The 25,337-nt window shown below is 38.0% G+C and overlaps 1 protein-coding gene across 1 annotated transcript in view; it reads right to left on the bottom strand.

Moving 5' to 3' along the window:
* Positions 1-9,000: 9,000 nt before the first annotated feature.
* The window catches only part of LOC139939385 (TGF-beta receptor type-1-like), a 45,366-nt gene continuing 29,029 nt past the window's right edge, over positions 9,001-25,337 (bottom strand). The window contains exons 7-10 of the mRNA XM_071935212.1: positions 21,898-22,065; positions 20,393-20,674; positions 18,740-18,870; positions 9,001-15,187 (exon numbers count right to left, since the gene is read on the bottom strand). Coding sequence (XP_071791313.1) covers positions 15,062-15,187; positions 18,740-18,870; positions 20,393-20,674; positions 21,898-22,065 — 707 coding nt within the window. The 3' untranslated portion in view covers positions 9,001-15,061. The remainder of the gene's footprint in view (positions 15,188-18,739; positions 18,871-20,392; positions 20,675-21,897; positions 22,066-25,337) is intronic.

Below are 25,337 nucleotides of genomic sequence, written 5' to 3'. Positions count from 1 at the left end.
TGTATGGTTGTATTTTCACTCTATTGATGGAGTTATTTGAATGATGTTCTTTGTACTAAAGACTAGTTGGCTAGGTATTGGTACAATTAATTGAACATGTGGTACAAATGCCACCATGGGGAATCCAAAAGCTTGGCCTTTTGTGTTGTGCTCAGTGGACTGAAGTAAGAGTTTACACCAGTATCTTTTATGCAGTCTCAAATATATCAGTATGGATCAACACATCAACTGTGTGATTTGTATTCTAGCATCAGAAATAATAACATTTGCCCATCCATGGTTCATGTGTGCATTTTGGCGGTAGCAGTGAAAGATTTCCATTGTATAGCCAGGCATGCAACTGTAACTTCACACAAAAAAAAGAGGAAATTACAAAATTTCAATGATTTTGTACAGTATTTTTCAATTTTGAATGGTAAAACTGAGAATAAAAAGAGAGGAAATCAGCTGATCAGAGGACAAATTGTATATGCCTGTATGGGAGAGCAAAATGCTATACAAAATTTATCAGTTGCTACCCCAAAATCACCATTTGCTACTCAGTATTAGAAATCAGTGTCACAAAATAAGCTTCTGACTTGCAAAGTTGCAAAATTGCTGGTTGAAATCTTTCCCTGTGTATAGTAACCAATACGTATTGAGGATCATTGGTCGTCAGTGAATAACCAATGGCCAATTCAACTAAAATTTGTTATTGTTTGGTCACAACTACCAAAACACAGATTTGTTCAGTACTAGAAATAAATGCCTATCTAGGGAATTGCGGTTGGCAAAAGCAAGAGACTTGATTAGTATATTCATGTTTATTGAAAGTGTTTATAAAGACAGTGGACACTATTGGTAAATGTCAAAGACACGTCTTCTCACTTGGTGTATCTCAACATATGCATAAAATAACAAACCTGTGAAAATTTGAGCTCGATTGGTCGTCGGAGTTGCGAGATAATAAAGAAAGAAAAACACCTTTGTCACATGAAGTTGTGTGCTTTCAGATGCTTGATTTCGAGAACTACAATTCTAAACTTGAGGTCTCAAAATCAAATTCGTGGAAAATTACTTCTTTCTCGAAAACTACGTCACTTCAGAGGGAGCCGTTTCTCACAATGTTTTATACTATCAACCTCTCCCCATTACTCGTTACCAAGTAAGGTTTTATGCTAATAATTATTTTGAGTAATTACCAATAGTGTCCACTGCCTTTAAAATATATTTTACCTTCATGAAACAAAAAACAAACGGTACTTGTCATTATAACCGAGTGTGAAGCATCCTACATACATATCCCATCTAGGTAATTTTGGAAAGCGCAATAAATTCCCCTTTAATTTAGAGTAAGCTTGCAATTGGCAGTTTTATCTTTGAGGGTGTGTGTTGACCAAATTTACTAGATGCAAAACATGTAAAATTATTTGGTTTTCCCCATCATTCTTATCAGTCATTTTTACCATTGATACAAGGAAATGAATTCAAGCAGTCAAAATAAGCTAAAAGTGTAATTTGGATGCATGGAAATTAGCCATGAAGAGCACCCTCTGCAGTCAAAAACATGGTTAAATAATGTGTGTACTCTAATATTACAAGATTTTCAACCAATTTATACATCCTTGGTGTAGCTTTAGTGATGATGAACAGCACTCATGCACAAAAGGCGTCACTTTTGGTTTAAAAAAACGGATGTTGGACCATCGGATGTGACAAATGGACAAACTTTCCTCCACTCACGCGGTCACCACATTGGCGCACCAGACTAGTACAATCAGCACATGCAAATAAACTTAAAACACTGACAATGGCTTAGGCATGTGCGTCAGTGAAATTTTACATGTTTGAGAGTCAGATACTTATGTGACGTCGCATCAACATATTGAGCTTTATTGTTAGTAACATTAGCACTGAATGCTATTGACTTTCTGTCTTCAGTTAAAAGTATTTCTGTCTGAAGTACTATTTTCGAGAGAACTGCATTTGAATCTGCTCTCAGTTCTCCTGCGAGTACAGTCAATAGAAACACAAAATTGGCACAAAGTGAAAAAAATTATTCGAGGAGTAAAAACGGAGTAAACATGGCTATGTTCAGGCAATTCTTCCTACTTAAAGCCATTGGACCCTTTCGGTTCAGAAAAAAATAAAAGTTCACAGATTTACACATAACTTACAGGGTTTACAGAAGGCAATGGTGAAAGACTTCTCTTGAAATATTATTCCATGAAATGCTTTACTTTTTGAGAAAACAGCAAAACAATACAAATTCTCGTTAACGAGAATTACGGATTTATTTTAAACACATGTCATGACACGGCAAAACGCGCGGAAACAAGGGTGGGTTTTTCCGTTTTTTTCTCCCGACTCCGATGACCGATTGAGCCTAAACTTTCACAGGTTTGTTATTTGATGTAGAAGTTGTGGTACACAAAGTGTGGGCCTTGGACAACACTGTTTACCGAAAGGGTCCAATGGCTTTAAGTCCGATTTCCAACTTTGTTTTGCCCTTAGAAAAATCAGAACGTGATAAATGTTCTGAAAAGTCTATAAAAGCCTACACCATTTGTATGTATGTAGGTCAGCCCCTCGTGCTGAATTAAAGTTTCCTATTTTTTCCATGGACCAAGTTCTAGCATGAATGTTGTCTCATTTGTAATACAATTTAATCATTAAGTAATTTTGAAAGTACATTTTATGTTTGTGTTGAGATATTTCATGTAATAAATGATTATTAAAAGAGATACAAATTGATGGATTTTACTTGCAGATGTTATGCACATTGTTGTACCTGTTTTGGCAAAATGAATAATAATATTGGAGACTTTCACCATCAAGGTGTTCAAGCAAGGCACTTAAACAAAGTGGAACACTTTTCATGCATGATATTTGGTTATTGGGAAAAAGGTAGCAACAATTGATCGAGTACAAATCCTGACCTACATGTACACAAGGTTATAAGGCTTTAATGGACATTTCAGACTGTTTAACTAGAATTTGTCTGGTTTTTCCAAGGGCAAAAAAAAGGAGTGGAAATCTGACTTAAGTAGGATGAATATCATGCCTGACTTTTGATGCGAGTTTTAAAGGCAGTGGACACTATTGGTAATTACTCAAAATAATTATTAGCATACCTTTCTTGATTACGAGTAATGGGGAGAGGTTGATAGTATAAAACATTGTGAGAAACAGCTCCCTCTGAAGTGATGTAGTTTTTGAGAAAGAAGTAATTTACCACGAATTTGATTTCGAGACCTCAAGTTTAGAATTTGAGGTCTCGAAATCAAGCATCAGAAAGCACACAACTTCGTGTGACAAGGGTGTTTTTTCTTTCATTATTATCTCACACTTTCGACGACCGATTGAGCTCAAATTTTCACAGGTTTGTTATTTTATGCATATGTTGAGATACACCAACAGTGAAGACTAGTCTTTGACAATTACCAATAGTTTCCACTGTCTTTAAACTGTTTTTGAATTATGAGACCCATTTACAAGGGTTTACAAGGTGTTGCGGCGCACTTAGCAGTGAAGGTTTTGATAACTTATTTATTTTGAACCGCCAGCTAAGATTTAAATAATCCAGTAAAAAAAAATGTTGTTGTCTATTAAAGCAATCTTAAAGGATTGGACAGGGTGGAGGTTCTTAAAGTTTGAAGAAAATAAATTCCTTTGGACAGAATTTGGCCAACATACTTTTCTTCTAAACACTTATTCGCCCCTAAAGGGAAGGTATTTGTTTGGTTATCACTCTTCAAATTAATGACGATTAAAACTTTGTCAGATATCAGTTTTTATCCCTCAAAATTTGAATCTGAGAAACATAACTGTCAGATACATTTCTCAGATTGCAGATTCCAATTACAGATTAATCTTCCTGTGTGGAAGACAAAAAAAAAAAAAAAAAAAAAAAAAAAACGCTCCAGATTTTCTAAAGATCTAAAAAAAAAAAAATTAAAAAGCATGACCGCCTTTTATGATGAAATTTTCGCAGGTTAGTTTTATTGTACATATCTACATTTGTATTGGATTAAAACAACGGAACAGTTCCAAATACCAAAGGTATTCTTTTCATATAAAGTTCTACCAGTCTAACCACTTTGCATTGCCAATCTGTTTTTCAACAGCAAGTCCCAAGAAATGAGGTTTGCCACACAAAAAGGTGTACCATCTCACACTCGCAGACAATCTGCACAAATGAATAATTTCCTCGTCTGATTCCTCTCCCTGGAGTAATTGATTATCGGCTGAACTCCTCAACTCCGCTGCTGCCGACTGAGATTTTTATTCTCCACGATCAAAGTGACCATGGACTGATGGTTTTTAATAACCACCTGGTGGGGAATTTATAACATGAGACAACTCTCGTTAATTATGGAAAGCAATTCAGCTGCGGATGGAGCAGTCATTAGTTTAAGGGGGACTGTTGTCATGATCGTAGTATGCCACCATTTGTTTGTTTGTAGGGGTTTGTCTATTGTTTATTTTGTTATGGAGGTGTCGGGCGTTTGTTTGTTTGTCTGTTTTTTTTTTTTTTAGTTTGTTAATTATGGTGTGTTTGGTATTTGTTTGTATGTTTGTTCTGGGGGCTGGATGTGTACTTTTTGACGTGCCAAGGTGCTTTAACATACAGCTTTATACGACTTGTCCACAAGACTACTGCTTGAGCCGAGTGAGACTACTGCTCACACTACTACAGTCCCTAGACAGATATTTAACGACTTGTCCACAAGACTACTGCTTTAGCCGAGCGAGACTTCTGCTCACACTTCCAAGGTCCCTTGACAGGTATTTAACGACTCGTCCACAAGACTACTGCTTTAGCCGAGCGAAAATACTGCTATCACTACTACGGTCCTTTGACAGGTATTTAACGACTTGTCCACAAGACTACTGCTTAAGCCGAGCAAGACTTCTGCTCTCACTCCTAAGGTCCCTTGACAGATATTTAACGACTCGTCCACAAGACTACTGCTTTAGCCGAGCGAAAATACTGCTATCACTACTACGGTCCCTTGACAGATATTTAGTGACTTGTCCACAAGACTACTGCTTTAGCCGAGCGAAAATACTGCTATCACTACTACGGTCCCTTGACAGGTATTTAACGACTTGTCCACAAGACTACTGCTTAAGCCGAGCGAGACTTCTGCTCTCACTCCTATGGTCCCTTGACAGATATTTATCGACTTGTCCACAAGACTACTGCTTAAGCTGAGCGAGACTTCTGCTCACACTTCCACGGTCCCTTGACAGGTATTTAACGACTCGTCCACAAGACTACTGCTTTAGCTGAGCGAAAATACTGCTCTCATTTCTACGGTCCCTCGACAGACATTTAACGACTTGTCCACAAGACTACTGCTTTGGCCGAGCCAGACTTCTGCTCTCACTACTACGGTCCCTCGACAGGTATTTAACGACTCGCCCACAAGACTACTGCTTTAGCCGAGCGAAAATACTGCTCTCATTTCTACGGTCCCTCGACAGACATTAAACGACTTGTCCACAAGACTACTGCTTTAGCCGAGCGAGACTACTGCTCTCACTACTACGGTCCCCGGACAGATATGTAACGACTTGTCCACAAGACTACTGCTTAAGCTGAGCGAGACTACTGCTCTCATTTCTACGGTCCCTCGACAGACATTAAACGACTTGTCCACAAGACTACTGCTTTAGCCGAGCGAGACTACTGCTCTCACTACTACGGTCCCGGGACAGATATGTAACGACTTGTCCACAAGACTACTGCTTAAGCTGAGCGAGACTACTGCTCTCATTTCTACGGTCCCTTGACAGATATTTAACGACTTGTCCACAAGACTACTGCTTAAGCTGAGCGAGACTACTGCTCTCACTACTACGGTCCCGGACAGGTATGTAACGACTTGTCCACAAGACTACTGCTTAAGCTGAGCGAGACTACTGCTCTCATTTCTACGGTCCCTTGACAGATATTTAACGACTTGTCCACAAGACTACTGCTTTAGCCGAGCCAGACTTCTGCTCACACTACTACAGTCCCTTGACAGGTATTTAACGACTCGTCCACAAGACTACTGCTTTAGCCGAGCCAGACTTCTGCTCACACTTCCACGGTCCCTTGACAGGTATTTAACGACTCATCCACAAGACTACTGCTTTAGCCGAGCGAAAATACTGCTATCACTACTACAGTCCCTTGACAGGTATTTAACGACTTGTCCACGAGACTACTGCTTCAGCCGAGCCAGACTTCTGCTCACACTTCCACGGTCCCTTGACAGGTATTTAACGACTCGTCCACAAGACTACTGCTTTAGCCGAGCCAGACTTCTGCTCACACTTCCACGGTCCCTTGACAGGTATTTAACGACTCGTCCACTAGACTACTGCTTCAGCCGAGCCTATACTGCTCTCACTCCTAAGGTCCCTAGACATATATTCAACGACTTGTCCACAAGACTACTGCTTTAGCTGAGGTTCCATTTGCAACTTGTGACTTGCGCTGTACAATCATCGACAATAACTCTGCGTTGAATAATCCAACCAACACACTGATTTTTATATATACAATTATTTATTAATGAGTGAAACGATTGTTTAGTTTACAAGAGATGTTATTTACAATAATTACACATCCCATTTTTGTATTTGCATTACATGAAGGTGATTTAACCCTACACAAAATAATAGCTTACTCCACAAACATTTTTTTAATTGTTACCCCCCCCCCCCCACATAAAATAATTTTTTTAATCAAAATATCACTTTATTTCCTTGTGTTACTTCAAAATTAATTCCTGGCTTTCTTTCTAATCATTTAAGTTAGGTTTCTGGCCTAAATGTAAAAGAATTGATTTAGTTTTTAAAGTCAACCAAATTTATTTAGTTTCAATGTTTTCATCCAGAAATTTGCTAAAAAGTGTTGTTTGAATTTTTTTTTAAGAATGCAAATTTAAAAAGGTACAATACTGAGAGTATAGACGATGTGACCTCTGACATCACTCGAAAACCATAACATGATTCGCGCGCAAACCGCCGGGCAAAACCTTTCTGTTTTGGCAGCCAGCTAGAAAGTGTATGCAATCTTACCATGACTACATGTCTTTTTGCCCGGAGAAACATGGCGTATACAGTGTTTTGTCAACAGAGGGCGGTTTGAATGTAAACATAGGTCCCATCGTCTATACGAACACATGTTTACTCAGTGTTTGGTTAAAAACATAAGAAACATGTTCTCCCTTTGTCTAAAAGTGGGAATTAATTAATTAATTTTGCAGTAAATGTCTAATATTTTTGTAAGTAAAACACCTTAGGTCACAAATAAAGAATACAGCCCTATTACCATTCATGTGAAGCCGTTGGCGAAAGCCAAAGACTTTTGCTTAGCATATTGAAAGCATTTAAAATATATTTTATGTTTATGAAACAATAAACAATACATACATGGTACTTGTCGCTATATAACTGAGAGTGAAGAATCATACATACACATTATTTATCAGGGCTCGAATTTTAGGGGAAAAAAAACACAAGTTTTTTACGGGACCAGAATTTTGCCAGAATTAAAGTGAGAAGAAAAAGTGTTAACACAGTTTACCAATAAGCCATTTGCGTGTTAGATTTGAATATTGTCTGGTACAATGACGTGCTTAATTACAAGTTAAAGCTAAAATTTGAATTCACCAGACTATAGGGACAGTTGCTATGTCACATGATTCGGGCAAGCTTTTGTTTAGCAACCTCAAGATGAGCAGACCCTGGTATTATTGTGGCATTAACCTTCATTCAAAAAATTGTCTGACCGGGTGGCCACCGTCTCTTACGCAACTACGCAAAAGCTTGCCCCGAATCATGTAGCATAGCAACTGTCTCTATAGACGATGTGACCTGTGACATCACATGTTAACAAAAGAGCCACAGAGCCTGGACTTCCTGCAGACACGATTTGTACACAGCCTTATGGAAGAAAACAAAATCTTTTTATGGAGATTGCACTGTCTAATTCCAATCCACTTTTGATGTTATGGAAGAGGGCACATCTCAAAACTTGTCACAAAATGTCAACTTTCCCATATGACCTGTGCAGTATTGTGCCTGCCAGAATACTCAAAGAATGTACAAGGTCACATTTATTGTAAACAAAGTTCACATGGTCTATAGTCTGGTATATTCAAATTTAATTGAATTAAAAAAAAAATCACTAAGAGAGGGTTTATCTCATCTGTGTTGTCGGTACGTGTTCTTCAATAATCAACAGAATTATTTTTATCCAAGTGCAAGTTTCTGAACAAAGTCTGGTTATGAGTTTACTGGCCTGATGCTATAATCACTGACCTACGTCCCACCCAAAATTCGAGTCCTGTTTATATGAACTTTTTTTTAAACACAATACCCGACAAAATGTAAAAGATTAACTATTATTACAGCAAACAGTAACTGCCAGATTACAAGCACAATAATTATCAAAACATATTTAGGCATCATTAAATTATTTCCTTACAATCCTGAATTCTGAAAAGGGCAGTTTGGACAAGTTAGTTTCCAAGATGGTTAACAACACAATTAACACATGGTTTTCAAACCAATCATTTCCAGCAGAATTGATGACGCTGAATCTGTAGAGGACACAACATTGCCTGGCTCAGAGCATCTCAGAGGGACTGGGCAAGTCTATGAATCTGGATCCAGTTGGTTGTTTGATACTGATAACTTTTTCTTGAGATATCGCTGACAATCTTAAAGGAACACAGTGCCTTGGATCAGTCGAGTTGGTCTTTGAAAAGCATTTGTAACAGTTATAAAATGCATATGGGTAGAAAGATGTTGTAAAAGTAGAATACAATGATCCACACAATTATGCCTCAAAATGCACGGTTTTCCTTTTTACCTCGTCGACTAACACGGTCGGCCATTTATGGGAGTCAAATTTTTGACTCAAATAAATGGCCGACCGTGTTAGTTTGCAGAGTAAAAGGAAAACCTTGCAATTTCTAGGCAAATTTGTGTGGATCATTGTATTCTACTTTTAAAACATCTTTCTACCCATATGCATTTCATAACGAACGGTTACAAGAGCTTTTTATAGACCAACTCAACCGATCCAAGGCAACATGTTCCTTTAACAAAACGGGCATCACCCAATCAAAACTAGGCGCTGCCTCGATTAGAAACCAAGTAAACCTTAAGCAGGTTCCAATCTGGGTGAGAAATGTCACCCATTTGGAAAACTTTGAGTGTAAATAAGAATAAAATAGCACTACCCTGTTGTAGTTTAACAGAGTTCATGCAGGGTCAAGTTCGATCAAACAAGGTATAAAAGTTGACCATTTGGGCGATTTTTGGGCTTAGTACCCAGGATGTATTGCATGCGTAGGTAACCATAGAGTATTGACTAGTGGTTGACAGTTCGCTACTCGATCTTGCCCTCGGCGCTGTAGTTTAAAATAGTCTGGTGCTTTTCTGCGTAAGATTAGTAGAACACCAAACTCAGTCAATACATCCGCTAATTAATTAATATACAACTAGGTAAAATATTGATTACATGTGATGGTACATGTATGAACAGTGGCAAATTTCCTAATGCTGCAGAATACATGTACAAAAAGTTTGCTTAACAATTCTGAACAGGCAACCCCCCCCCCCCCCCATTTTTATAAAACTTGAACATTTAGGTCCACTAATCAGGTGAATTTCTAAGCTGGTCGTAGTAATTTGTTTCGTCCCTGTGATGCTTTTGAAATACAAAAATAAATTGTAGAACCACACAATCGAGGTAAATATATCACACAAATTGAGGTACTTGAATTTATAGTTAATCTAAATTTAAAATGAATTGATTACTTTTGGCCATTTACAGCCGCTCCAGACTTCCCATTAAGCGCAGGATGAACAGTCGAGTCCAAACAGGGCACGATTTCATTGCTTAAGCAGAAAATAAAGCTGAAAAATTTGCTGCTAAGCCAAAGTAAGCAGGATACCAGACACAATGTGACATAATATTGTGGCTGGTAACCTTAGCCTAGTAAGCATAGTTGTGCTAGTTACTTCTGTCTTGTGCTTAACCAGCTCTATGAATATGGAACCAGGAGATCCGTGTAGACGTTTTACACAAATGTAGCAACTGGCTGGTAACCATAGCCTAGTAAGCATAGTTGTGCTTAGCTACTTCCGTCTTGTGCTTAACCAGCTCTATGAATATCATGAATATGGAACCAGGAGATCTGTGTAGATGTTTTACACAAATGTAGCAAATTTCAGCTTTGGTAAAATTTGTCACATATAGTGTTTGCTTTGAGTTTGAGTCGGTTACAGAAGCCAACAGTTTGAAGGCTGAATATGCTTACAAGATAGCTTTGTGTGGTGATTTTTTAGGTAGAACTGTACTCGTGGGGTGTTTTGACATTGCAGGGTGCACTCGGCAATGTTTTTAACAGTAAAGATTACTGAACACTGATCATAGACAACACCGGGGGGGACAGCTCACAATGTCATACACTCAACATGTCTGCTCCTATGTAAACTGGCCTAAAACGAGGTTGATAAAACATTCTGAAAAATGAAATGAACGCAAAATGAGAAAGAAGCTTAAAACCTAACTACCATAGTCAGAAGTTTCTTGAACAGATTTAGGCTTCAAGTAATTTAACTTTTCTTTCATCTTTAGAATCAATTGTTAAAGTTAAGTTCTACTTATCAAAGCCGTAATGCAAACTATGGATATTACACAACTATGGATATAACATACTGTCACATACATGGTAAACTGCATGAACATACACAGTGAACATTGCTAATTAAGGAGGCAGTTACTTTGAGGTCAAAAGGTCAAACACAAACGAGTTTGTGAAATCCTAAAACTTTTTTTAAAAGTGTGCTTGTCTGGTTGACTTATACCTCTCTCAAGGTCTTGTGATTGTCACACCAGACAGAAAACGGCCAAACTTGTCTTGTCGATGTAACCACACTAAGTTTAACTTTTAAAAATAGCGCCATGGATGCGTAACTAAAACAACGCCAACAAATAAAACAACGTTTTTTACTGGGAAAGTGTATCAAATTTTCTCAAACAATTTTTTCTTTGTACGTACATGAATTTAAACTAACACAGGATCACCAGATCAACATTGCAGCAGTGACATAAAAACACAACTAAAATGAAAAAACGACACAAAATTACTCCAAAAATACTTACAAAAATAATTAAGAATTAACCTGTATCATCAAATTAAAAAAAATATTAAAACTACCCCCCTCCCTATATCTTCCCCAGTAATGTACACCACCCCTAACCCTGAACATAAATTAACCAAATTCATTCATGTACAACTATTTTTCAGACTTGTTTTGGAAACTGCATGTCTTTAGATAAATCTGGGCAGCCTAGGTTTGACACGCAGCTCCCCCAAAATGATATTCTATGTTAAAGGAAGATTACAGAATTGTTTTTTGCTAACTAAACAATGGCTGGCAGTGTAAGCGCTTTATGTAATCCATCATAAACATAAACTGACAAACCTGTAGAAGTTTGAGATCGATCGGCCATCTGGGTCTCAAGAGAATAATGAAAAACCGATTGCAAATTGCATCGATGCCAAAACAAAAATGAATATTAGATTATTTATTTCTCATCAAATATGACATTTCAGACAGAAATATTTCAGAAGATGTTTTCTCTTATCATCATCATTAGACCGTGTAAATTTTACGTAAATTTGTCATCTTCACGATTTTTGTTTCTTACCGATTCTGTAACGTTCCTTTAAAGGGTTTTGATACCTTTTTTAGATCAAGTTTCTGGCCATGACACAAATCCCTACGAACTAGGAGTGAAGATGAACCTAGTTTTATATGATTTACATGTAAAAGCTTCAGCTTCATTGGTCTTCAGGTCTTGGGGGAAAAGTAAAAAAATTACAGAGAAATGTTTTCAGGAACGCGCGTAAATCTGTTGAAAAATAATTTTCCATTTGAGACGAAAAATATTTTGAAAAATTGTTTTACTTATTTCTCAAAAACTTCAGCACACTAGCAAGTAGTATTTCAAGGGAAGCTTTCTACCATCATTATCATTAAATTGTGTAAGTTTATTGTAAATCTGTGGAGGTTTGTGTTTTGTGTTTTGTGTTATACAAAAAGTACCCGAACCCTGTAACCCCCGACAAAGGTTAGGGAGTGATTTGGGGTGGATCACGTCCAATGTGTTTCCAATTTGGGCGTGAAGGCCTAATACCACAATTGGGCGTAGTGATACCCCAATTGGGTGTAATGATACCCAATTGGGCATAATGATACCCAAACTGGGTAGAGAACCTTCAAATCAGAATAACAAAAATAAGCTTTCATTTGGGATCGTTTTAGGACAAATCTTTTTGGAACGACGCTGTGAAGTGCCAACAATTATCAATATTTGACTCTGATGTTTCCTTTTTGGGGGACTTTTGGGACGCTACGTATGTACATGTAGCTGGCAGCAGACTGACCAGATAAATCCATTGTTATTGGTTATGTGCAGATGATCAGAAAAGAAACAATGACAATTTACATGGTAAGTCTGCTGCCACCTAGCGTTCCAAAGTCTCCCATGAGTATCCTGGCAGTGCATGACAAAATAATGGACGACACATGATACGTGCTATTAAAAGAACCTGTGTGTGTGGTGTATGAAATAAATTATTGGCAAACTGCCTAGAGTATGCACCCTTTTAGAAATAATGTTAACTTATCTACAATTTACTCATTAACATGATTAACACATAACAATCATACAGTGATTCATTCACTATGTCAACAGAGTTATCAACAATTTATCAAGAAATAATCTCGGTTGTGGGTAGACAAGGTTGGACTTTTCACCTTTGTGTACTAAGGTGACATCCTGGATGTACGAGTAACCCCCCAAAATCCTATTGCAGAGCCAAAAACGAACATTGGTTTTCAATATTTGTTTTGGCGACGCTTTTTTTTGGTGTATTTTCTTTGTATTAGCAGGCCTGATATTTCACAGAGGCAACAAAGGCAATTGCCTTGGTGCCCTTAAAATGCTCCAGTATAAATTTACAACTTCCTCATAGGGTGGCCTTTGACAAGGGAACAAACTCCTTGGTGCACTTGCCCTTTCAAAAATGAAGCTTACTTGCCTGTGGTGGTATTAGTCACCAGTAAGAGCGCAGTATCGACTGGCTCTGAGGCAGGCTCAGAGACTGTCACTGGGCAATCTGGATCAAGACAGTTTATTTTGAGCCAGATGTTTGTGTGATACAGATATCTCTTGCTATTCCCCAGTAACTAGTGTTGCGACTACTTTAACAAAATGAACGTTGCCAATCATGACTATGTACCTTCTGTGCAGCAACCGACACCCTCAACAATAGAACTTGGTGTACCCTGAATTAAAGTTCTTATAAGGACCAACTTGGGGAACCCTTAAAGACACTGGACACTATTGGTAATTGTCAAGACCAGTTTTCTCACTTGGTGTATCTCAACATATGCTCAAAATAACAAACCTGTGAAAATTTGAGCTCGATTGGCCGTTTGAGTTGTGAGTTAACTATGAAAGATAAAAACACCCTTGACGCACAAAGTTGTGTGCTTTCAGATGCTTGATTTCGAGACCTCAAAATTCTAAACTTGAAGTCTCGAAATCAAATTCGTGGAAAATACTTCTTTCTCGAAAACTACGTCACTTCAGAGAGAGCCGTTTCTCACAATGTTGTATGCTATCAACAGCTCCCCATTACTCGTAACCAAGTGAGGTTTCATGCAGATAAATATTTTGAGCAATTACCAATAGTGTCCACTGCCTTTAACTGGCCTCCAAACCTTCATGCCACTACACGTTTTGTAGGATTTCAAACTTAGCATGGTGAGAGCTGGTGAGGTTTGCTGTAGCACCTTGTTTTGAGTAGTTTTTTGACCGGTAATTTCCAGAACCAACACTACGGATAAGAGATTTACACATGGTATTTTTGGCTAGATTTTCAAAAAAGAACAAATTTTGAGTCGTTTGTAAAATGTAGTCCCTTGTCTTACTTACTACAAGCATTGAATTAATGTAAGTAACAAAGATACGAGGCAGTAAGATGGCATTTCATGACACACTGTCAAAATGCTCCTACTTTCTAGTATGACAAACCTCATTAAGGTAACTAAAAAAAACGTGCATACCATTCTTCCTCCACTTATTAGTTAAGGCCTAACAAAAGTACATATTTGTTTCCTGTAATATGACTGAGTAATCAGCCTGCTGACCATAAAAAATGTTATGAACGATACTTTTATTGTGTGATCATAAAAAAAAAATGTAAGAATTCATTTTGATATCCCATCCCATAAGTTAAGTAAAATGACCACACAACAGCAGATAGGTGAATTTCTTTATGCGTGGTTAATCAATTTTACTTTTAGCACATGTAAACGTTTTCCCTAAAAGATCTGTGTTCCCTACCTACCAACTCTCTTTCTTTCCAGCATGTTTACAGAATTGTTAATTTTTTTTAATTTTTTTTTAGGCCTGAATAATCTATTTGAACAAGACTGAAAAAGAAGATCAAAATGTTACAGTTCACTCTGTTAAAAAAAAACACCTCTGCTCAAGCTTCTTCTTTTTTTTAAGTCGAGGGGGGGGGGGAAAAAAATTAAAAAATAAAAAAGAAGAAAAAATCTGACAATATCAAACCGAGCATTCCCAAAGAAGCCAACTTCAAATGCACAAATCCTCTCAAACAGCAAGCGCTTCCGACAAGTGCTGTGTTCACATCATTTATGAACGGGGGTAGGGGAGTATTTACAGGAAACACAGCCAACTATATAATACACTCCAATAGCACAAGCTATAAAATAAAGCTCCTTGAGTTAGGTTGGTTTTGTCTAGGTCCATTTTCCTTGGAAGTTGAGCCTCTGTTTTTGTTTGGTTTACATTTTCAAACAGACACTCTCCATCATTAATTACATCCAGCCAAAGTCACGGGCAACGAGAAACAGATCAGTGATTTTCTTGACGCGAGTGACCTTTTGACCGTTGTCTCCGACTTGCGTCACATCTCAACACTCCATGAGGATGACGTTCATGGCTTTGATCTCCTTGGTAGGGTCTTTAGAGTTTAACGTCTTCAGCTACTCGTAGGTTGTCCAGGGTCTTCTTGATGCGGAGTGCTGTCAGACGGGCTGCAGCGCTGTGATACCAGCACTCCTTCATCACCTTAGCCAAGACACGCAGGGGCTGTAAGAATCAGGGAGTGAAGAGAAAAGGAGTCAATCGTCACTGCTTTCAATTATGGATTTATACACAATTTGCAAATCTGCCTTAATTTATAAAATATTCATTATTAGGCCTATGGTCTTAAATACAAATAACAAAACTTGCAAACTGCTTATTTTACAAATTATTGAAATGTTCATTATTAGGCCTATGGGTTAAAATACAAATCATAAAACAAAATCACAAATTATTGATATATTCATAAATGTTAACATTTTCAGCAAGTTTCAGGACCTAACATATTTCCTATTTACATGGATAAATATTGCAGCAGTGCTATAAAAACACAACTAAAATGAACAAACTATTAATTTTTGAAGAAATTGTCAGCAAGTTTCACGACCTAACATTTAATTATTTCTTATTTAGGCCGTCTCAGATAAACATTGCAGCACTGCCATAAAAACACATCTAAAATGATCAAAATATTCATTATTGTTCAATATGTCAGCATGTTTCAGGACCTAACACATAATAATTTCTTATAGCTACTCGGATAAACACTGCAGCAGTGCCAGAAAAACACAACAATAACGAACAAAAGAAACTACTCAAAACCACTTTAGTATAAAGAATAATTCAAGCTTATACAATCAAATAAAAAAGGGATGACAAACTCCAGGCTACCCTGACACATGAATAGAGAATATTATAATCATAAATGACGTACTAAGGCAGGAGAAACTGAACTGAATCACATAACTTGTCTAGACAGCAGTAAGCCGTCTTGAATTCAAGATAATATGTAACATGCTCAAACATGAATAGGATTTGAAACTTTGCATGGTGGAAAATCAATGTGGAAAGGTTTGCGGTAACACCATGTAATCTCTAAATGAGTTGGGGTGGTTCTGAAAAGAACCGTTGGTTCAACTTTACTTTTCGATCAGTATACTCTGATCGTCTTCTGGAGAAACAAACATAACCTATATATAAATTTCACTGAAAAGGACATGTTGTGTACTGTGAAGTATGATTTGATTTTGATCTGATTTGAATTTGTTAGGATAAAAACATAGTCAAAAATACATACACAACAACGGGAGAAAACACAATGAAACAAGACAATCCAAAATAGTACACAAGAGAAGAAGAAAAACAGCACAAAATTATTTAAAGGAACACGTTGCCTTGGATCGGTCGAGTTGGTCTTTGAAAAGCGTTTTGTGACCGTTTGTTATAGAATGCATATGGTTAGAAAGATGATGTAAAAGTAGAATACAATGATCTACACAAATATGCCTCGAAATTGCGTGGTTTTCTTTTTACCTCGTCCAATAACACGGTCGGCCATTTATGGGGGTCAAAATTTTGACTCCCATAAATGGCCGACGGTGATATTCGCGACGTAAAAAAGAAAACCGTGCAATTTTGAGTGATACTTGTGTGGATCATTATATTCTACTTTTAAAACATCTTTCTAACCATATACATTTCATAACAAATGGTTTCAAACGCTTTTTATAGACCAACTCGTCCGATCCAAGGCAACGTGTTCCTTTAAGGATAATCAAATAAAGCCAATATCTTAGGCTTATTTCCATTGGGGTCCTTACAAAAAAAAACGTCAGAAACAGAATTACACATTCTCTCTAAAAAATCACAGATGATAATATAGTTACTCAACAATTTGGGAATCTGGAGTATTCCAGAAATTCCAAATTCCAGAAAATAATGCAAATGGAGTAATAAAGGTGTAGGAACACGTATGTTAAACACACAGGGAAATTACAGGGGATGTAATTGTGCATAAAACTAAAATCCCAAGAATAGGCGTTGATATCCTGCCTTGGAAGCACAAACAGTTTTGGCTCAGCAAAAATAAGTTACCGGCCAGAACACCGTACAGTTGCCATTGCTGCGACTGGTACCCTTGTCATTTCTAGCTTAGCCAAGAAATTTGCTGAGCAGAATTTTCTGTTATAAACAGCTTCATGAAATTGGGTCCAGATATATACACCCAGCTAGCTAACAAAACTCCCACACCGAGAGTCAAATATCAATAGAGCTCCGGAACAAAACAAAACAAGATAATGTTACAGGAAAAGCACGAAAGCCCTTCCTGCATGCACAACATGGCATCCCAGCTTTTCATTATTTAGTTGTAGATCCCACATAGGTGTGGGATCTGCACGTACAACTAATAAACAACACAGTTCACACAGCACCTTTTGCGCAATCCCATCTTGTTATAGATCCCACACCCTCGGAAATAACACAGTTCACACGGCCCCTTTTACACAATCCCATTGCATGGTTCTGGCAACATGCCAAAAATGATAACTTATTTAGATTCGTTAGTATCAATAACAATGAAATCACAACATTGTCAATAGAAGGTGTGAGAAGACAAATAGCAAACCATGAAAAAACGAGGTCGAACCCTTGAACATGAAATATTTCCTAATCTTTGTTCACCGGCCTTTGAATTCTGATCTCTCTGACCCTCATTAACGAGCTCTTTTAAAGGTAGGCTCATAGATTGGCGTTTGTCAACGAAATGCGGATTTATAGGCAATTTTATCAAGAAAGATACAATAAAAGCAACATGTGAAAGTTTCAGCCGAATACAGTGTCATCTTGCAGAGGAAACAAAAAAAGAAAAATCTGTCATAGGAATTATCACCAGGGGGTTACTTCTGTTGAGGAAAAAGATAGAGTTAAAGTCCAACATATTTAGGGGGGACACCAAGTGCTAAATATCGGGCATGGTATATAACACTGAATGGAAGTAGACCTACGCTTCCGGCCATATCTCAAAGGGACCACACCTCCCCCCCCCCCCCCCAAATTCAATGTTGATTCATAATTCCCTTTTGCGCTCCAGCTAGCTGGGGTTAACAACATTGAGCGGGGGGTTGGGTATGTTTATTATACGGTTAACAGATACGGTGAGTGCGACGGATACGGCGTCATTATGGCGTCATACGTGACTCGCTATCCGTTATACGTGCAGACACTGATGTCCTGCTTGCTACACAAAAGTAGGTTACGAATAGTATACAAATATTGACTGCTTCGAGTGCTTTGAGTGGTTAAAACTACCGACTCCTGAGGTGATCCCGGGAGTGTTCTTTATGGAACAGTCTGGGTATCACCGAGGGAGTCCGAGTTTTAACCATAGCACGAGTTAAACCAGTCAATATTTGTTTTATAACACCCCGACAGAATATTTATCATCCTCGTACACATAACCTTCGTACGCGCGTTTCAGATACACAGATGCACAAATGATTGGGTTCGAGGTGGGTAAAAAGACGTCTGGGCACTACACGCCGTGTGATAGTCGTCGAACTATCACACAGCAAACGATGCACTATCACACGGCCGTCGTTTCTAGTAAAAACCAGACATATCATGTGACGCGCTCTACACCAATAAAAAGGCAGAATAATTGTAAGGGGTGTTATAACATAACATATGCATATCAATTTGCGTGCGAGACTTCCCTATTGTCATGTGGCCCACGCATTTTGACAGGGATTGTAGATGCATGGTTAAATGAAAGCATACCTCGACATTGTTCCATCTGTTTGGTATGGTGGGTCTCTGCCGGTCACCAACGACCACCTTCCTCATGTCCTCAATGGACGGGTCCGATGGAACCATATCATAGTATGGTAACCTGTATTCTTCATAGATTCCTGCAGTGAGAATCAATCAATAGTCAGATGAATATTCTGATAAAAGTGAAGAGTTTATTAATGTACTATTTGCAACTCCCTTTGCGCTCATGGAGACCTGTAAAACACATAATTGAATGGGCTAATATGATGGTAAACAGTGTCATGAAATTGGGCACCGGTCGGCTCAAACAATACTCAGAAAAAAGAGGGCTGGCATCAATGATCCCAATAGACATGAAATAGGTAAATTGCACCTCAAGCATGCGCACTACTAATAATTTGGTTGGCAAAATAAAGGAACATTATGCCTTTTAGTATGGGGATAATGGTGGCGTGACACAGACACATTTTTGTGTCTGCTTAGTGCACATCTCTAATGGCTTTTGCCAATCAATAGTGTCTGTATGCATGCGTGAATGTAATAAGCATATTTCATGGGAAGGGTCTATTACCTTACTCTGATTCTCAATTGGAAATTGGAATTGTAAGAAATGATTACATGGAAACCACTAGTTCTGTTTAACAATTAAGGAAAATAAGCGTAGACACACAACCGTACTACAGACACATAGCAATTTAAGTTTGCTAACATAACGCAGGTCTCCCTTTTAGCTTCCAATGGTAGAGATAGCTTTGTTATGTTGAAAGATAAAACAAGGAAGATAGTGGAAGAACTTAACGATTTTCTAATTATGATGATGTAGCCAGTGCAGGGGGAGAAAAAAAACGACAACATTCCGACATTACGATAACCCCATGGATTCATTTCAAGGAGCTTTCACGAACAGTGTCCTCAATGCTAGAGAAGTAGATCAAAGCGCAAAGGTTCCTTATATCTGGAGAAAATAACAACTGATTTTCTTTTTAAAAAAAATCTGAATTCAGATAATAGTCAGATTCAAGCCCGAGCGGTTAAGAGCACCGGATTCAAGCTCTGGTGTTTGATCAGCAGAGTGTGGGTTCGAGTCCCGGTCGTGACACTTGCTACGTAAAATTGGGGAGGTAGTGATTTCTGCTCTACCGGCCAGGCTTCGGACTGATGATACCCAGGCCTACATCCGTATGGACTGTAAAAGGGGTAACCCGTTTCAGCTCTAGGAGTAGGTGGCAATGGCCCCTGGAATGAAAATAATGTAGCCCACACCTTGAAGTGGCCTTCAGGCCTTGTGTGTCTGGCGACTTGCATAAAAAAAATTTGTTTAAACTGCTCTCAGCTCCCTTGGGAGTATGCAGCCTGTGCTGCTAAATACATAGCGCACTTAGCTACATGTAAATTAATCACAAGAGCCAGATCCCTCACAGGTAACCATTTAAACCGCTGAGTAAAGACAAGCAATAATATAGTAAAGCATCTTGCTCAAGGACACAAGTGTCATGACCGGGATTCGGACCCACACTCCGATGACTTAAACCTCCAGAACTTGAATTTGATGCTCTAAACCACTCGACCATGACACCCTGTCCAACTTTGGAGTTAAAAAATTTGTGTGATATAAATATAACATTTTTAAAAAGACGAGGAGTCAGTGAACACCCATACCTCCGATTGAACACCTCCTGGCGATTTCCCAAAATACTAATCCCAGAGAATACACATCAGCTCGCTTGAACGCTTCGAAATGATTGACGTTGATGGTGTCGTCCAGGACCTCTGGAGGTAGGTATCGTTTAGTACCGATGCGGTTATTGGGCGCTATGTCCACAGTGTCTTTCTCAGAGTCGTGGCGCACGGCGAGGCCGAGGTCGGCGATGGCGCACTGGCCGTTTCGCTTGACCAAGATGTTCTTGGTCTTAAGATCTCGGTGGGCAATGGCAGGCTTTCCTGATGTTAAAACAATTAAAAATCATGGTTAATTAATTTTAAAATGTCATCGCAGCATGCCGCTGAATTGCGGCATATTTCACAATTGTTACAAATATTACAATCATTATTAAAATCTTTACAATAGAAAATACATAATAAAAATATGATATACACCCAATAACAAAAGCCTGGCAGAAATGTACAGACAGTTTGATTTATACACAATTAAAAACAAGAAAATGTGAGAAATACAAATTAAGGAGAAATGATGGAATTGATGAGTTTAGACGCAAGAAATATGCAAATTGGGGCATGAGAAAGAAGACAGTGTTCAAATATTACTTGAAACAAAATTTGAATGAAACAGAGGACCAATGAATTCAAACAACCACATGAATTTGTAACTTTGGACTCACAGCATTACGACAATAGAATAGTTATCTTAACATTCAAAACAATCAAAACAATATTAAGCCACAACAATACAATACAAAATATACCTGAAAATTACACATAATCCCAAATTTCAAAATTCACATTGTTAAATAGTAACAGTAATAATAGTGTCAACTAATAAAGTTCAAAAGATTTCTGTAGTGTGCTCCTTAAAACCTAGAGCATGTGTGGGCAATGTTGTCTTTAATCGTGATTATATTTATGAGATGTTAAATTTGCATCAGGGATACAGAATATTAACTATGGTTTTGTTGTAAAAACTCTTGAAGTCTTGCATTTATTCACAAAAGATTTGGGACCGCTCATCCCACATTCATTGCTTTTAATACGTTGCCTTCATCGTTTGAAACCGTTTGTTTCAAAAAGTCCACAGATTTACATTAAACTCACAGGGTTTGAAGATAATGATAGTGGAAAGCTTCCCCTCAAATATTACTAACTAAGGTTCTGTAGTTTTTGAGAAATGGGTAAAACTTGTCACAAAATGAAAATTAATTAGCATGTAAAATCCCACTAACCAGTTATGATATTATACCAATACCATAAATAACTGGTTAATACGACTGTACATGCTAAAACTGAGACGAAAATCATTTGTTCTACTTATTTCTCAAAAACTACAGCACCTCAGTAAGGAAATTTGCAAGGGAAGCTTTCTACTATCATAATCTTCAACCTGTGTGAGTTTAATGTAAATCTGTGGACATTGTGTTTTGTGTTAGGGAAAGTACATAGACCCTTTAATAGGGTCCAAATGCGCACAAGAATGACTTTAGTACACGAACCTTGCATTCCAACAATCTCTACATGTAGGTGTGCCAATCCATTGGCTGTGGAGTATGCAAGTCGGATCATGCCAGCCGTATCCACTGTGGTCATGTTCAGGTAGTCAAACAGGGAGCCATTCTCCATGTGGTCCGTCACCAACAGAAGCTGGGTTACCATACCACTATCTGCAAACACACAAACAAAAAAAGCCATTAGTCAGTTGGGAAGTCAGATTGGCATAGTGGTGTCTTGGCTTGCCTTCCACCTCTTGGGACCCCAGTTCGAATCCTATCGGGGGCACTATGTGGATTGGGTTTTTCAGTCCCTACTTGACTTTGTGGGTTTTCCCTAGAACAATTCTCTGGGGTTTTCCTCCTAATTCTAAAACGGAAACTTATTCATTGTCTTCTCACCTTGTCTAGATGATGAAAAGGCTTTGACAAGTTTTATTACAGATGTACATGTATGTAGATGTACCACAAAATTCAAATCTCTTCTCAAAACTTATCTTATGTCACAGATTTTCAAGGACTAAATTTTTTTTTTTTTTTTAATGCGCCTTGAACACCCAGCAGGGTGGATATGTGCGCATTATAAGTCTTATTATAATTATTTATTAGAGGTAGAACGGAACCTAAATTTTTGGAAGTTACACATCCCGACTTGAATACATGCCATGTTTCAGCTTGATCAAGCATTTTTAAATGTAAATATTATACATATATAACATGGTTTGAGGGTGCTTTGTCGATATTAGCTCCCCGAGGTATTGAAAGTTGACAAACTAGTTCCTGAGGTGAAGCCCAGGGAACTAGTTCGTCAACTTCCAATACCGAGGGGAGCTCATCAAAAAGTCACCCAAAATAAACCATGTTATATTTGTTTTACTATACTTCATACTGGAACATGAGTTTTGAGCAAGAGAAAATGATGACTGTGAAACAAAATACACATGAAGTTTGTTCATGTGTTGGATGTCGCTAAGAGAGCGCTGTTTGTGCGTGTATACAAAACAGTGCCACGATCAATAGCGCCCGGGGATGACGTCGCGCAATGGTAGTGCGCATGACAAGTAGAATAGCTCCCGGGGAACTATTACTTGTCATAAGCATTTACCACTTGCGTGAATACTCCTGTGCGCGCTTGGTAGTTAACACCTGGTACGTGGTGATGAATTGACCGATGAGAACTCGACTCTTGGTCATGAATATGTATGAGGTATAGTAAAAATCTTTAAAAACTGCAACAATAATGAACACTTAGAAAAGCGTGGATATCCACAACAGTGCTCAGAGCGCTAATACAAACAATAACATACGTGTACAATAATCAAAATGCAAATGTAAGCCTAAGCTAAGAAGAAATCCAGAATACAATAAATAAAAATAATTAAAATACAAATTAAAATATAAATACACAGGTAAAACAAAATTCAGTTACTCAGACACTTGATTAAAAAGATGATCAAGATATTTTTTTAAATTGGGTTAAAGAAACCGATGATTATACTTGTGCTGGCAATTTGTTCCTTAGGCGTGGCGCAGCATGTGAGAAAGACCGGTCTCCCCAGGAATAATTGGAAGGATTGTAGATTGGGTTTTTTTGTCAACGAAATGCTGATCTATTGCAGCCTTTTTTTTAAAAGAAAGACACAGTACAAAGCACATGTGCATGTTGCAGCTCAATACAGAGTCAAATCCATCCATGATTGGCATGGTGACATTGAGAATCAACCGAGTGGTACCGTGTAAGACCACTTTCGCAAGGAACGCCGGACAATTAAAGGAACACGTTGCCTTGGATCGGTCGAGTTGGTCTTTGAAAAGCGTTTGGAACTGTTTGTTGTAAAATGCATACGGTTAGAAAGATATTTTAAAAGTGGAATACAATGATCCACACAAACATGCCTCGAAATTGCACGGTTTTTCTTTTACTGTGCAAACTAACACGGTCGGCCATTTATGGGAGTCAAAAAATTGACTCCCATAAATGGCCGACCGTGTTAGTCGACAAGGTAAAAGGAAAACCGTGCAATTTTGAGGCATGTTTGTGTGGATCATTGTATTCTACTTTTAAAACATCTTTCCAACCATCTGCATTTTATAACAAACGGTTACAAACGCTTTTTGTAGACCAACTCGTCCGATCCAAGGCAACGTGTTCCTTTAATAACGGATCATTTAACACGAGGGAGTGCACATGGATTGTTATGAACAAAATTGGTACCTACTACAAAAATTTCACAATGTTTGTGTTAAGCGTGTACAAAACTGATGCCTTTCACACAAAGCACATTTTGTAATATTTCACACACGTTTAGAAAATATTTCGCCAGGAATGTTATTTTGTTGTTTTTGTGTGAAAAAGGGCTTTCTACTTAAGCCATACAAGCATTTTACACCGTTTCAATAAAATAGTTGTTCATAGTGGAACTCCCACATCAGTTATTATCTTCAAGAGGGGGTGGGGGGTAGGAGTGGGGATTGTATAAACAACGATTGTGGGACTAAGTGTATCAAAGTGCCACAACAACATTTGCCCATCTGTTGTGAACATTAGACCCAGTTTCATAATGCAGGAAAAACAAAATTAAATTCCTTATCGCGATAAGTAGCCATACAAGTCCCCATCTGACATTCATTGTTGATGAGTGGTTTGCTGTTAAATATTATGACCTTTGTGGCTCTTCACATACAGCGACAATGAACAAATAATATTTATGATAATATCTAATAATAACTGTGAGAGTAAATCTGCTACAGAAGGCAGCATTTTTGAGAAAAAGCAAGGATCCTAGGAAAAGGTTGAGATCTAAGGCTACGTGAGGTTAGCCCGACTCGAAGAGTTACATGTACCAGCGCAAAGGAAATTTTAGTCTTTCTTTTGCATACTGTGATTAAATAATAGATATTGAAGACTTATAAAGCGCATAATGTCTATCAAAGGAGCTCAAGGCACAGTAATAATATAATAGAAAGAAGAAGAAAAATGAGAACCAAAAAAAAAAAGGATACAAATGAAAAGTATAGATATTGGCTCGGTGAGAAGGCCTTTTTAGCGGATATCATATTCTGAGAAACCGAAAGGCTTTCTTTTTCAGCTTTCCCAGGGTTGGTTAAAGGCAGTGGAAACTATTGGTAATTGTCAAAGACCAGTCGTCTCACTTGGTGTATCTCAACATATGCATAAAATAACGAACCTGTGAAAATTTGAGCTCAATTGGTCGTCGAAGCTGCGAGATATGAATGAAATAAAAAACACCCTTGTCTCACGAAGTTGTGTGCTTTCAGATGCTTAATTTCGAGACCACAAATTCTAAATCTGAGGTCTCAAAATCAAATTTGTGGAAAATTACTTCTTTCTCGAAAACTACGTTACTTCAGAGGGAGCCGTTTCTCACAATATTTTATACTATCAACAGCTCCCTATTACTGGTCACCAAGTATCGTTTTATGCG

Source organism: Asterias amurensis, chromosome 7 (genome assembly GCF_032118995.1).
Source record: "Asterias amurensis chromosome 7, ASM3211899v1".
NCBI lineage: Eukaryota > Metazoa > Echinodermata > Asteroidea > Forcipulatida > Asteriidae > Asterias > Asterias amurensis.
Note: the sequence above shows the minus strand (reverse complement) of the source record. Positions and strands in the feature narration are given on the sequence as shown.